This window comes from Hemiscyllium ocellatum, chromosome 2 (assembly GCF_020745735.1).
Source record: "Hemiscyllium ocellatum isolate sHemOce1 chromosome 2, sHemOce1.pat.X.cur, whole genome shotgun sequence".
In the NCBI taxonomy this organism is placed as follows: Eukaryota; Metazoa; Chordata; class Chondrichthyes; order Orectolobiformes; family Hemiscylliidae; genus Hemiscyllium; species Hemiscyllium ocellatum.
In genome coordinates, this window is record NC_083402.1 from 17,546,476 (window position 1) to 17,561,341 (window position 14,866).

Below are 14,866 nucleotides of genomic sequence, written 5' to 3' on the forward strand. Positions count from 1 at the left end.
TGCCTTTTCACCATCACCCTTTATTCCCTTACTGAATAAAAATCTGCCTACCTCAGCCTTGAATACACTTAACGATCCAGACTGTCCAGCCCTCTGTGGTAAAGAATTCCACAGGTTCACTACCCTCTGAGAAAAACACTTCCTCCAGCTTTTCCCTGGAGCATCGGAGGCTGAGGGCTGACCTTATAGAAATTTATAAAATCATGAGGAGCATGGAGAGAGGGTGAATATCCAAGTTTTTTTTTTGCCAGGTTAGGGGAGTCTAAAACTAGAGATTTAATGAGTAAGAGAGGGGAAAGATTTAAAAGGACCTGAGGAGAAACATTTTCATGCAGAGAGTGGTGCATGTAAAATATGAGAGGAAGTGGAGGGGTGGAGGCTGGTACAATTACAACATCTAAAAGGCATCTGGATGGGTATATGAATTGGAAGGGTTTAGGGAAATATGGGCCAAATGCTGGTAAATGGGACTAGACCAGTTTAGGATATCTGATCAGCATGAATGAGTTGAACAGAAGGGTCTGTTTCCTCCATTACTCTGTCTTAAATGTGCAATCCCTTAATCCCAGATGATGCCCTCTGGTCGTAGACTCTCCCACGAAGGAAACAACCTTTCCGTATTTATCCTGTCAATTCCCCAAAGAATGTTACGGTGAGATTGTCTCTCATTCTTCTAAATGGCAAAAAAATTACAGATCAAAATGTGCTCAACTTCTCCCTATAAGACAGCCTCTCCCTGGGATCACCTAGTGAACTTTTTCTGGATTGTTCCAGTGCTAGTACGTCTTTCATTCAATAAGTTAAAATTGTTCATAGTATTGTAGGTGTGATCTATCAATGCCTTGTTACAGTTGTTGTAAGACTTTCCAATCTTTATACTCCATTCCTTTGAAATAAGGGACAGCATTCCATTTGTCTTCCCTAATACCTGCTAGACTTGGATTCTAGCTTTTTGTGATTTGTGCGCAAGAACTCCTAAAACCCTTTGTTTTTCAGTTTTTCTTCATTTAAACAATATTTAGCTCCTCTATTCTTCTTGCGCTTGGAGAGATTTTCATTTGAAGAGATGTTGAGAAGTTTGGACTTGAACTCACTAAGTATATTCAAGATTAAGATGGACAAATTTGTAATCAGTAAGGAAATCAAGGGTTATAGGAAAAAGATAGGGAAGTGGGGTTGAGAATTATCAGATCAGCCATGAATGCTGGGTCAGACCCAATGGCCAAACAGTCTACTTCTACTCCTACATTTTATGGTCTTATGGTCTTCCTTATCATTAAGGATGAAGATAATGATATAGCCTCCTGTTCCTCCAGTGCTTTGTTGAATTGTCCACCACGATTCACATCTCAGTATAGCAGGGCTCCTAGGTTTGGAGTTGATCCATTGGTCACCCGATGTCTATTGTGTGTTACTTCCATTGTTTGACATGCAAGTCATCCTATGTTGTAGCTTCACCAGAATGATTATGCATTTTCAGATATTGCCTGGGACTGCTTCTCACACCTTCCTTCATTCTTTTTTGAACTGGGGGTGATCCCTGGATAAATCAGGAGTGTACCGTAAAACTCTTGACTTGCTTGGGTGGATACTGTTCCAACAACACAGGGCAAAACAGAATGCTTAGTATGTATCCCTTCTGCCAACTTAAACATTCATTCGCTCCACCACCGGTGCACAGTGCTGCAGTGTACTCTTTATGCAAATGCACTGCAGCAACTAAGGGTCCTTCTCCAAACGCAAGACCCCAGCCACCCTGATAGAACAGCGCAGCAAATGCAAAGGGGACACTGCCATCAGCAAGTTCCCCTTCAAGTTACAAACTATCCTGATGTGAAACTAAATCACTAATCAAACACTGTCGGTTAAAACTCTGGAACTCGTTTCCAGAGAAGCTGATGACCTACTGGTATTATCTCTGGTCTGTTAATTCAGGTAATGTTCCAGGGACTGGATTCAAAATCCATGCTGCAAATGGTGGGATTTGATTTCAATAAAAATCTGGAATCAAGAGTCTAACGATGACCATGAATCAATTGTCAGGAAAAACCCATCTGGTTCACTCATGTCTTTTAGATTAGATTACTTACAGTGTGGAAACAGGCCCTTCGGCCCAACAAATCCACACCAACCCGCCAAAGCGCAACCCACCCATACCCCTACATTTACCCCTTACCTAACACTACGGGCAGTTTAGCATGGCCAATTCACCTGACTCACACATTTTTGGACTATGGGAGGAAACCGGAGCACCCGGAGGAAACCCACACAGACACGGGGAGAATGTGCAAACTCCACACAGTCAGTCGCCTGAGGCGGGAATTGAACCCGGGTCTCTGGCGCTGTGAGGCAGCAGTGTTAACCATATAGGGAAGGAATCTTGGTCTGGCCTACATGTGACTCATCTGGTCTTGGTCACTTGGTCTGGCCTACATGTGACTCATCTGGCCTACATCTTGGTTGACTCTCAACTTCCCTCTGGGCAGTTAGGGATGGGGAATAAATGTTGACCTAGCCAGCAATGACTTCATCCTGTGAATAAATAATAAAAAAAAGAAGCATGGTGTGTGTTTACAGACAACATAGACTGCAAAGTTTCAAGAAAGCAGCTCACCACGAGTTGCTAGTGGATAATTAGGCAATAGGTGTTGGCCTTATCGGCGATGCTCACATCCCGAGAACGAATAAAAAGCGATTTAGCCTGCAGGTCACGATGATACTGGTGATAAAATTCTCCCCACCTCAGCAATAGATGTACAAATCTGTTTTTTTTTTCAATAGAGCACAATTTGGTGTCTCGCTCCACGGCTTCCACTTGTTAATGCAAAGGATTGATACACAGCTGAGCTCATACTGCTTTGTTGCCATGTGAAGTAGTGGGAGCCTGTTGAATCTGGAATATATCAGGTGTACTCACACAGCTATTTATTGTGCCTGTCAAAAGCCACCATCATCCGAGACTTCATTACCCTATTTTCCTGTAATCTGTCATTTTCTGGGGCTGTAATTGAAATGCAGGCCTCACCTCTTGTCTAGTGTCTGAGGGGAACCATGGTAACAGCACACAAGAGTTCAGATGCTAAATTGACTCAGTGTATTTTGCTCAGGGAACAGATTCATCAGGAGACTCACATGTCACAGGGCTTCCATCTTAGTCATCTCTTGTCGTTCGTCTCATTAAAGATACTGACCTCAGGGCTCTGCCGTGCTTATTAAAATAAAGGGAGGTAATGGGTAAGCAGTTCTTTCAATTCTGAAACAGGTTTTAGCCCGTTATTGATAGGATTTGTGACAAGAGGATGAAGGTCAGTGTGACATTGACAGTGACAGTAATTCTAGTTGATAGGAATCTGGCAAAGACTGAGGCAGAAAGTTTGGTTGCATACCCATTTTGAGAACTCATGCAAAGCACAATGCCCAAGGAGACAAATGGGACACATCAGCCACAGAACTGAGTTCATATAGAAAGTAACATTAATGTACTCAGTTCTGTTCATGAACAGAGTCCGTATTTTTTTCTTAAGGAAGTCCTGCTGAAGAAGTATAAATAGGAAGGGAGCAGGGATTGAAAGGGAAACAAAAGCTTCAGGCACTGAGTTCCTTATCTCACTCCAGTGGATGGCAGGAGCCAACTCAAACTGAGGTCAGTTCCCTTCACCACAAGGAAGAGGCTTATTTCATATGTCTCTTGCTGCTTGGATCAGAGTGGCATTAGTCTCGGAGCATCATTACCGTTCGCCTCAGTCGAACCCACCTTATCCCAGACCCGACCTTCCAACTTGGCACCACCCTCTTCAACAGTCCTACCTGTCCATCTTCCTTCCTACCTATCCATTCCACCCTCCTCTCCAACCTATCATATTCACCCCCACCTTCATCTACCTGTGGCATTCCCAGCTACCTTTCCCCCAGCCCACCACACCCCCCCCCCCCCACCCAATTACCTCTCTGTCCCTTTGGGCCACCCCTTCATACCTGAAACATTGATTCTCTTGCTCCTTGGATGTTGCCTGACCTGCTGTGCTTTTCCAACATCACACTCTTTGACTCTGATCTCCAGCATCTGCAGTCCTCACATTCTCCGAAACAACTCACTGGTGTAGTACAGAGAGGGAGAGAGCTTTTTTTTTTCCCCATGCATCTTTTAGTTGATAGAAACTATAAACAAAGAAGTAAGGTGCTGAAATAGGCCATTCAGTCCTTCAGGTCTGCCCCACCATTCAATACGATCATGGCTGATCTCAGCATCTCACTCCTGCTTTCTATTCATGTCCCTTCATCCCTTTAATCACAAGGGCCATGCTCAGCTTCCTCTTGAATATATACCAAGACTTGGCCCCAGGTTGCTGGGCCCCTTGCTTTGGAATTCCCCTGCTGAAAGCTCTCCACTACACTTCTTCCCCTCACCCTTTCAGATGCTCCAAATAGCTGATCTTCTCATGATTATTTTATTAATTGTTTGTTGAATTCAATGTCCATCATAGCCAAAGACTGATTTAAGACAAGTTTTTCAAATAGTCTGAAGTAAAGTCCATTACAAACAAAGAGAGGAAAATGAAAACAAAATAAAAGGTTGATGAAGGTAATACTGTTGATGTACTGTGCGTGGACTTCCTGAAGGCATTCGATACAGTACCACACAAACGACTGTGGGAAAAATTATAGGTCATGGAATAAACGGGACATAACAATGTGGATACAAACTTACCTGAGTAACAGGAAATGGGGAATGGTCAATAGATATATTTTGAGCTGAGGAGGGTTTATAAAGGAGTTCCCCAGAGGTTAATATTGGACCCTTTGTTTATCCTGATATATATTATAGATCTTGAAGCTAGTGTGCCTGGGCAATTTTTAAGGTTGAATCTGAATGCAGATAATAGAGTTAAAGGCAGGATTCTTGGCAGTGTGGAGAAACAGAGAGACCTTGGGGTCTATGTCCATAGATCTCTCAAAGTTGCCACCCAAGTTGACAGGGTTGTTAAGAAAGCAAATGGTGTATTGGCTTTCATTAGCAGGGGATTGAGTTTAAGGGCCATGAGGTTACTCTGCAGCTCTATAGGACCCTGGCTAGACCACACTTAGAATATTGTGTTCAGATTTGGTCGCCTCATTATAGAAAGGATGTGGAGGCTTTAGAGAGGGTGCAGTGGAGATTTATCAGGACGCTGCCTGGATTGGAGGGCATGTCTTACGAAGAAAGGTTGAAGGAGGTAGAGCTTTCCTCATTGAAGTGAAGGATGAGAGGTGATTTGATAGAGTTGTACAAGATGATGAGAGACATAGATAGAGACATTTTCCCAGGGCAGAAATGGCTATCACAATGGGCCAACATTTTAAGGTGATTGGAAAAAGGTTTAGGGGAGACATCAGAGGTCGGTTCTTTATACAGAGAGTGGTGGGTATGTCAGTGGTAGTTGAGTCAGATACATTGGGGACATTTAAGTGACTCTTGGATACACACATGGATGATAGTAAAATAAATGGTATGTAGGTTAATTAAATCTTAGAGTAGTATAGTGAAGAAGGCTTTTAGCATGCTGGCCTTCATAACAAGAGGGATTGAGTATAGAAACAAAGAGGTTCTTCTGCAGCTGTACAAGGCCCTGGTGAGACCACACCTGGAGTACTGTGTGCAGTTCTGGTCTCCAAATTTGAAGAAAGACATTCTGGCTATTGAGGGAGTGCAGCGTAGGTTCACGAGGTCAATTCCTGGAATGGTGGGACTACCTTACACTGAAAGACTGGAGCGACTGGGCTTGTATACCCTTGAGTTTAGAAGACTGAGAGGGGATCTGATTGAGACATATAAGATTATTAAAGGATTGGACACTCTGGAGGCAGGAAACATGTTTCTGCTGATGGGTGAGTGCCAAACCAAAGGACACAGCTTAAAAATACGGGGTAGACCATTTAGGACAGAGATGAGGAGAACCATCTTCACCCAGAGAGTGGTGGCTGTGTAGAATGCTCTGCCCCAGAGGACAGTGGAGGCCCAGTTTCTGGATTCATTTAAGAAAGAGTTGGATAGAGCTCTCAAGGATTGTGGAATCAAGGGTTATGGAGATAAGGCAGGAACAGGATACTGATTAAGGATGATCAGCCATGATCATATTGAATAGTGGTGCAGGCTCGAAGGGCAGAATGGCTTACTCCTGCACCTATTGTCTATTGTCTATTGAGAAAAGGTTGGCACAACATTGAGGGCCGAAGGGCCTGTACTGTGCTATACTGTTATGTTTGTGAAAGATAGAAAACTTGGAAGTATTGTGAACTGTGAGGACATTGACAGGTTGGCGGAGTGAGCAGATAGGTTGCAAATGAAGTTCAATCCAGAGAAGTATGATGTATACAATTTAATAGGATGAATATAGACAGGCAAAGTAAACTAAGGGTACCGTTTTCAAGAGGGTGCAGAAACAGAGGACACTGCTGTATATGTGCACAGTTTAGTGAAAGTGGCAGGACAAGTGGAGAGAGCAGTTTATAAAGCACACAATATTCTGGGCTTTATTAATAGAGCCGTTGAGTACAAGAGCAAGCATGTGATGATCTAATGGTATAAGGCATTTGTTAGATCTCAGTTGGAGTACAGTGTACAGTGCTGAGAGCCACATTGTCCATTCAGAAAGTGGACAAAAAGTTTGCAACTGGAATATAATGTTAGAAAATGTGAAGTTGTTCATTTTGGAAGCGAGAACAAAAGAACAGTATATTATTTAAACGAAGAAAACCTGCAGGAAGCTGCACCACAAAGAGATTTGGGTGCACATGTGCACAAAACACTTGTGCAAACAGATACAGCATGTAATCAGGAATAATTGAATGTTGGCTCTTTTTTCAAAGGAGTTGGAGTATAAGAGTAGGGAAGTCTTACTGCAACTGCACAAGGTTTGAGTGAGAATCATATCTGGATCCTTTGAGCAATTTTGGTCCCCTTCTTTAAGGAAATATATTATTTCCAAAAAGACAATTCAGAAAAGGTTCATTTGGACAATCCCCAATATGGAGGGATTATGTGCAAAGGCTAAACAGGCTGGGACTCTCATCGCTGGAGTTTAGGAAAATGAGAGGTGATCGCATTGAAAATTATAGGATACTTAATAGGCTTGATGGGGTAAATGCTGAGACTCTAGGAACAGAGGGCATTATCCTGCCAATTTAAGACTGAGATGAGGGGTGATTTCTCTCAGAGGGTTGTGAGTCTTTGGAATTCTTTGTCACAGAGAGCTGAAGGACAGAATCTTTGAGTATACTTAAGGCTGATGCAGAGATAGATTCTTGATCAGTCGGGGAATCAAGGCTTAAAAGGAAAGGACAGGAAAGCAAATGTGAGCAATACCAGAGCAGCCATGATCCTATTGGATGATGGAGCCGGCTGGAGGGCCTGACCAGCCTACTCCTGTTCCTATTTTGTATGGTCATGATGGGCTTATTATAGGAAGGATGGGAACACATTAGAGAAAATGCAGAAGAAACCAACAAAGCAGTTCCAGGGGTGAAGAACTTTAATTTTGAGGACAGATTGGAAAGGTCAGGCTAAGAGGAGATACAGTCAAGATTTTCATCATCATGGGGTCTGCAGAGGGTAGATAGGAACAAACTATTGCCACTCATAAATAGGGCAAATAGGGTTAAGGAGAATCCAAAGGATTTTTACAAATATATTAAAGACAAAAGGCTAACTCGGCAGCGAATAGGGCTCCTCAAAGATCAGCAAGGCAGCCTTTGTGTGAACCACAGGAGGTGGGAGAGATACCAAATGGGTGTTTTGCTTCAGTGTCTAGTGTGGAAAAGGACATGGAAAACATAGAATGTGGGGAAATAGATGGTGACATCTTGAAAATGTCAGTATTACAGAGGAGGAAGTGCTGGATGTTTTGAAATGCATGAAGGTGGACAAATCCCCAGGACCTGATCAGATGTACCCTAGAACTCTGTGGGAAGCTAGGGAAGTGATTGCTGGGCCCCTTGCTGAGATATTTGTGTCATCAATAGTCACAGGTGAGGTGCCAGAAGACTGGAGGTTGGTTAACATGGTACCATTATTTAAGAAAGGTGGTAAGGACAAGCCAGGGAACTATAGACCAATGAGGCAAAAGTGAGGACTGCAGATGCTGGAAACCAGTTTAGATCAGAGTGGTGCTGGAAAAGCACAGCAGGTCAGGCAGCATCCAAGGAGCAGGAAAATCAATGTTTTGGTCAAATGCCCTTTATCAGGAATCAGCAAAGAGCATTGATGAGGACAGAGCGGTAGATTTGATCTATATGAACTTCAGTAAGGCGTTCAACAAGGTTCCCCATGGGAGACTAGTTAACAAGGTTAGATCTCATGGAATACAGGGTGAACTAGCCATTTGGATACAGAACTGGCTCAAAGGTAGAAGACAGAGGGTGGAGGTGGAGGGTTACTTTTCAGACTAGATGCCTGTGATCAGTGGAGTGCCACAAGGATCAGTGCTGGGTCCACTACTTTTCATCATTTATCTAAATGATTTGGATATGAATATAGGTAAAGTTAGTAAGTTTGCAGATGACATCAAAACTGGAGGTGTAGTGAACAGCAAAGAGGTTTACCTCAGATTGCAATGGGATCTTGATCAGATGGGCCAATGGGCTGAGAACTGGCAGATGGAGTTTAATTTAGATAAATATGAGGTGCTGTGCATTTTGGGAAATCTTAGCAGGACGTATAGACTTAATGGTAAGGTCCTGGGGAGTGTTGCTGAACAAAGAGACCATGGAGTGCAGGTTCATAGTTCCTTGAAAGTAAAGTCACATGTAGATAGGATAGTGAAGAAGGCTTTTAGTATGCTTTCCTTTATTGGTCAGAGCATTGAGTATAATAGTTGGGAGGTCATGTTGCGGCCTTACAGGTCATTGCTGAGGCCACTTTTGGAATATTGTGTGCAATTCTGGTTTCCTTCCTTTCAGAAGGATGCTGTGAAACTTGAAAGAGTTCAGAAAAGATTTACAAGAATGTTGCCAGGGTTGGAGGATTTGAACTATAGGGAGAGGCTGAATAGGCTGGAGCTGTATTCTCTGGACAGTCGAAGGCTGAGGGGTGACCTTATAGAAGTTTATAAAATCATGAGGGCATGGATAGGAGAAATAGACAAAGTCTTTTCTTTGAAGTGGTGGAGTCCAGAACGAGAGGGTATAGGATTAGGGTGAGAGGGGAAAGGCATAAAAGAAACAACCTTTTCTCACAGTGGGTGGTATATGGAATGAGCTGCCAAAGGAAGAGGTGGAGACTGGTACAATTGCAACATTTAAAAGGCATCTGGATGGGTATATGAATAGGAAGGGTTTGGGGGAATATGGGCCAGGTGCTGGCAAATGGGACTATAAGGTTGGGATATCTGGTCAGCATGGACGAGTTGGACCAAATGATCTGTTTCCATGCTGTACATCTCTATGACTCTTTGACTATGACTCTAAATAGCATGACAAATGGGATTCTATAAATGCAGTCAGCATTTGGAAACATCCATCAAAGTTTTACCTGCACATCCACTGATATCATTTATTGTATCCGTTGCTTCCAATGCGGTCTCCTCTACACTGGAGAGACAGGACGCCTCCTAGCAGAGTGCTTTGGGGAACATCTCCGGGACACCCGCACCAATCAACCACACCGCCCTGTGGCCCAACATTTCAACTCCCCCTCCCACTCTGCCGAGGACATGGAGGTCCTGGGCCTCCTTCACCGCCACTCTCTCACCACCAGACGCCTGGAGGAAGAACGTCTCATCTTCCGCCTTGGAACACTTCAACCCCAGGGCATCAATGTGGACTTCAACAGTTTCCTCATTTCCCCTTCCCCCACCTCACCCTAGTTCCAAACTTCCAGCTCAGCTCTGTCCCCGTGACATGTCCCACCTGTCTATCTTCTTTTCCACCTATCCACTCCACCCTTCCCCCCTCCGACCTATCACCTTCATCCCCTCCCCCACTCATCTATTGTACTCTATGCTACTTTCTCCCCACCCCCACCCTCCTCTAGCTTATCTCTCCACACTTCAGGCTCTCTGCCTTTATTCCTCAGGAAGGGCTTTTGCCCGAAACGTCGATTTTACTGCTCCTGGGATGCTGCCTGAACTGCTGTACTCTTCCAGCACCACTAATCCAGAATCTGGATTCATAGTCTAGTGCTATATACCAAAATTCAAAATTGATTACATTTAATTGAGTGAACAATGTGCTTCTGGTTAATTGGCCATTCAATTCATTGAATTTAATGAGCCCCTCTTTGAATCCTTTTCTTCAGTTAAGAGAGATCTCAATTCTGAGCTGTGTTTGGGAACTGTCACTTGTCCTGAGCAACATTGTGTTGGATCTGTCACTAATGACTAATGTCACCCAGCCATTTAGTATGTTATCTAACTCAGTCTTCACCTTTCATCATAGTGAATAAAGTACCTGTACTTTCCTTGGGGTACCCAGGCAGAACACTCAACGTTTTCTTGCAGAGTAATGCAGTACTTCTGTTTTAATTTGCCTAAGCCTCTGAATAATCTGATATTATTTGCCATGCGGACCATTGCATCGACCAAGAAACCAAGTTAAATGCATGCATCTCTACTGTTCTGGTCCGTCAATGTGCCGAGAGTCACACTGACCCCTCATCCTTGGTCATTGAGTTTGGTGATAAATTGGCCACACACCTGAAGATCTGCATTGCTAGACCTTGTAGTTTGCTGTTTCTAAGTGCAGCATCCACTTATTATAGTCACAGCAGCTGTCAGCCAGCATTGGAACTGCTTCCCTGTGTCGAGTTTAAGTTCTGTTTCAAACTCTTGGAAATTTGAGATGATAGTCCAGAACAATTTCTTGAATTTTTTGGACACTTGGTTTTCCAAATGACACTGCTTTGTCAGGAATTTTATTTTCCTTTTCCACTTGGGAGCTCTGCAGCATTCTGGACACAATGGTGGCACAGTGGCTCAGTGATTAGCCCTTCTGCCTCACAGCACCAGGGTCCCAGGTTGGATTCCAGCCTCAGGCGACTGTCTAAGTGGAGTTTGCATGTTCTTCCTGTGGTTTTCCTCCAGGTGCCCCAGTTTCCACCCACAGTCCAAAGATGTGTAGGTCAGGTGAATTGGCCGTGCTAAATTGCCCATAGTGTTAGGTGCATTAGTCAGAGGGAAATGGATCTGGGTGGGTTACTCTTTGGAGGGTCAGTGTGGATTGGTTGGGCTGAAGGGCCTGTTTTCACACTGTAGGGAATATAATCTAATTGAGTTCAACAAGTTTCAGGCTTGAGGCACCTTCTCCCATGTCGTTGCCCCAACCTCCACATACCAGGCCTTGTTATCAACATGGTCTGCTACTCCACACACCAATTGTTCGCTACTACTTGTCCCCATTAGCAGCCATTCATTTTTCCCAGGCTGGTCATTATCCACTCCTTTGTCTGTCCAACTACTCTGCTCTATCTTTGAGGTGAAAGTGAGGCCTCCTGCACCTCAGAGCTGCTTGACCTGCTGTGCTTTTCTGGCACCACACTCTCGAATCTAATCTTCAGCATCTACAGTCCTCACTTTCACCTCATTAAATTTAACCTCACTGCGAAACCTCTTCCAAGGATGTCAGAAGGACTTTTGTTCAAAATATCGATTCTTCTGCCCCTTGGATGCTGCCTGACGTGCTGCGCTTTCCCAGCAACACACTCTGGACTCTGATTTCCACATCTGCAGTCCTCCCTTTCTCCCAATCTGTACTCATTGTGAACAGTCCGTAAGAACCACTGATGTGTCTCTCAAGCATAATGACGCCTCAGATGACTGAGGAAGTCCATTTTAGATCCAGGGGTTATTCCACAATGGGGACAGGCTTTGGGGAAATAGAATTCACAGCTTGGGTTGGCTTTCTCTTCCTTCCTTTGTCACTATGTTCTACCTCATGGTCAAGGCTGTGAGCTTTGATGTTACCTGTGCTTTGATGGATCAGACGATGTCATGCCAAGCAGTCCGAAGCTTCCTCATCCCAGTTAGTGATGTCAATGCCTCCATCATATAGAATGACCTTGAGTGTATCCCTATAACTTTTCCTCTCGTCGTCCTCTAAGCATCTTTTTAATTCATTCCTGAAATGTGTACACCAGCATTTATCACCCATCCCTAATTACTCAGTTAAAAGCTTGCTGAAGTCTGGAGGCAATGTCAAAGAGTTCATTAAGCACTGTTGACTAGACAGCTGTTTGTAATGGAGATTGATGTCAGCAGCATGGATTCAATTCTTGCATCAGCTGAGGTGACCATGAAGGAGTCTCCTTCTCAACCTCTCCCCTCACCTGGGGTGTGGTGAGCCCTAGGTTTAACTGTCACCAGTTATCTCCAATGAGAGAACAGCCCTCTAGTCCAGTAAGACTATGACAACTTTACCTCTTAGTTACATGTAAGACAAACCAGCTAAGGATAACAGATTTCCTTTCTTCAAGGATGTAAGTAAACTAGATGGTCTGTTTGCAACAATCAAAGAGGGTACAAAGTCACCATTAGATGAGGCTATATTCCAAATTTTTATTGAATTCAAACTGCACTGTCAGTCGCGGTGGGATTCAAACCAATGACCCCAGAGCATTAGCCTGGGGTACTGGAATACGAATCAAGTGACATCATTGCTACACCATTGCCTTCCCAATACTGGCCAGTGGAAAGCCAGGAGAAGAGAACCTGCCAATGAAAATGGTTTTTGGACATCTGGATGTGATGGCCCATCCATTGGAGTTGGTTGCTCATGAGTCGGACTTCTCTGTACTGGTTCATGATTATAATTACATACTGACCAAACTGGCTAAAGATGTTGGGATTTCCACCCTGAATGACACTAGTGAACCAGGTTGGGCTTTTTTTGCGATAATCCATTAGATTCATGCTTACCTTTATTGGTACTAATAATTTTCATTAGAAAGGAATTTTGGAACTGAATTAAAATTCTCACAGAACCAATGTGAAATTATGTCCCATTTGATTTTCATCCTGAGCCTGCTGAATTCAACATCAATCAGAAAATTGTCATACCACCATTTCTGATTTAGTATTGTGTGTTGCTATGCTGCAAACAAAGGAAATATGTCTAGTCTCTGCAGTGCACTGGGGAAAATCACTAATACTTTATTTTCCCCTTCTTTCTCTAGGTGTGGATGTGTGGAGGTCACATGTATGATGCTCCTTGCTCCAGGGTGGGACACATTTACAGAAAGTACGTCCCTTACAAAGTTCCCTCTGGAACCAGTTTGGCAAGGGTGAGTACCTTAGAGAATGGCTGCCATTCTTTTTCAGGATGACCGTAGTTCAAGTTTAATAAGTGGTTTCCTTTGACATAGGAATATTGACACTAATTTTAAAGGCACCCACCCCTCATACAATGGATGTAAAATCATGATTGGACAATGGAGAAAGTGAGGACTGCAGATGCTGGAGATCAGAGCTGAAAAATGTGTTGCTGGAAAAGCGCAGCAGGTCAGGCAGCATCAAAGGAACAGGAGAATCGACGTTTCGGGAATAAGCCCTTTTCCAGCAACACATTTTTCAGCCATGATTGGACAATACCTATTCCTACACTTCAAATGTTATAATACAACGTGACAATACTGTAGCTTTAAGAGGTGTGTTTTTGTCCTGTTTCTTTTCGAGACAGATTGGGGGATAGGTGTCAGAAGATAAACAACTTGTGAAGCCTTGGGTGTTTTTATAAAAGTTAGAACAATAGAAGCAGCCTGAATGGGTGTGTTTGAGCTCCCACAGAATGATGGATTTTTAGGTTTAGCTTTCAGTCGTTGCTGTTGAGGTCTTGAAGAAGTAGTGTTTTCTTCCTCTCTCTCGGTTTCAGCCGAAGGTTCTGGGTTCTCTGCCTGTTGTGGATATTGCATCTGAGACAACATGAATTCTGAATTTGCCTTTTGCCAATGCTGTGTTTATTGGATGTTACTATATTGAAACAGTTAATTAGTAATAGTTACTGTACCTACTGAATCATAGAATCATATTATTCTGGTAAGATTTCCAACAGAGGTAAGGTTTTCCAATTCCTTCTTTCTTTCATTGTATTTTAACTATAGTGGATGAATAAAATGTGTTTTGCTTCTAATCTAGCAGTTTAACCAATCGAATTGCATCTGGAGTGTGATACCTTATGTTTACCTTTAAAATAAGAAAACATTAGGGTCAAGACTATCTTCTGAATAGTTTGAGGGGTCTGACTTGGTATAACCACAGGGATCACATAGTGGACCAAACTTGTTGAAAAGGCAGAAGGATGCCTACTGAATTGTGGCTTGATGACCTAAATGTAGTTGTAAGTGAAAGGGGAGCTGCAAATGTGTTGCTGGTCAAAGCACAGCAGGTTAGGCAGCATCTCAGGAATAGAGAATTCAACGTTTCGAGCATAAGCCCTTCATCAGGAATAAGAGAGAGAGAGCTTGGCTCTCTCTCTCTTATTCCTGATGAAGGGCTTATGCTCGAAACGTTGAATTCTCTATTCCTGAGATGCTGCCTAACCTGCTGTGCTTTGACCAGCAACACATTTGCAGCTCTGATCTCCAGCATCTGCAGACCTCATTTTTTACTCGTAAGTGAAAGGGGAGCCATGGAATCCCTGCCGCTTATCCAAGGCAGGACCTGTCGGCTCCCCGGGCCGATAACTCAGTGCAGGTGCGCAAAGGGGAGTTGGTCTGCTCTCATCTCAGTCCTCAAAGGATCCCAAATGCTTCCAGTCTATCCTGTACCCTCCCCAACTTCAGAGGCATCATTTCTCAAACTCATTCTGATGCTTCTATTAATCTGTAGAAAATACAAACGACTTCCCTCTTTGGCTCACAATGTAAGATTTCTTTAAAAACATAATTTGATAAAGAAAGTGC

General features: G+C 43.4%; 1 protein-coding gene across 1 annotated transcript in view; it reads left to right on the plus strand.

Annotated features, from left to right (window-relative positions):
* galntl6 (polypeptide N-acetylgalactosaminyltransferase like 6) overlaps positions 1-14,866 on the plus strand; it is an 832,913-nt gene that overhangs the window by 658,545 nt on the left and 159,502 nt on the right. The window contains exon 8 of the mRNA XM_060833907.1: positions 13,142-13,249. Within this exon, the coding sequence (XP_060689890.1) occupies positions 13,142-13,249 (108 nt within the window). The remainder of the gene's footprint in view (positions 1-13,141; positions 13,250-14,866) is intronic.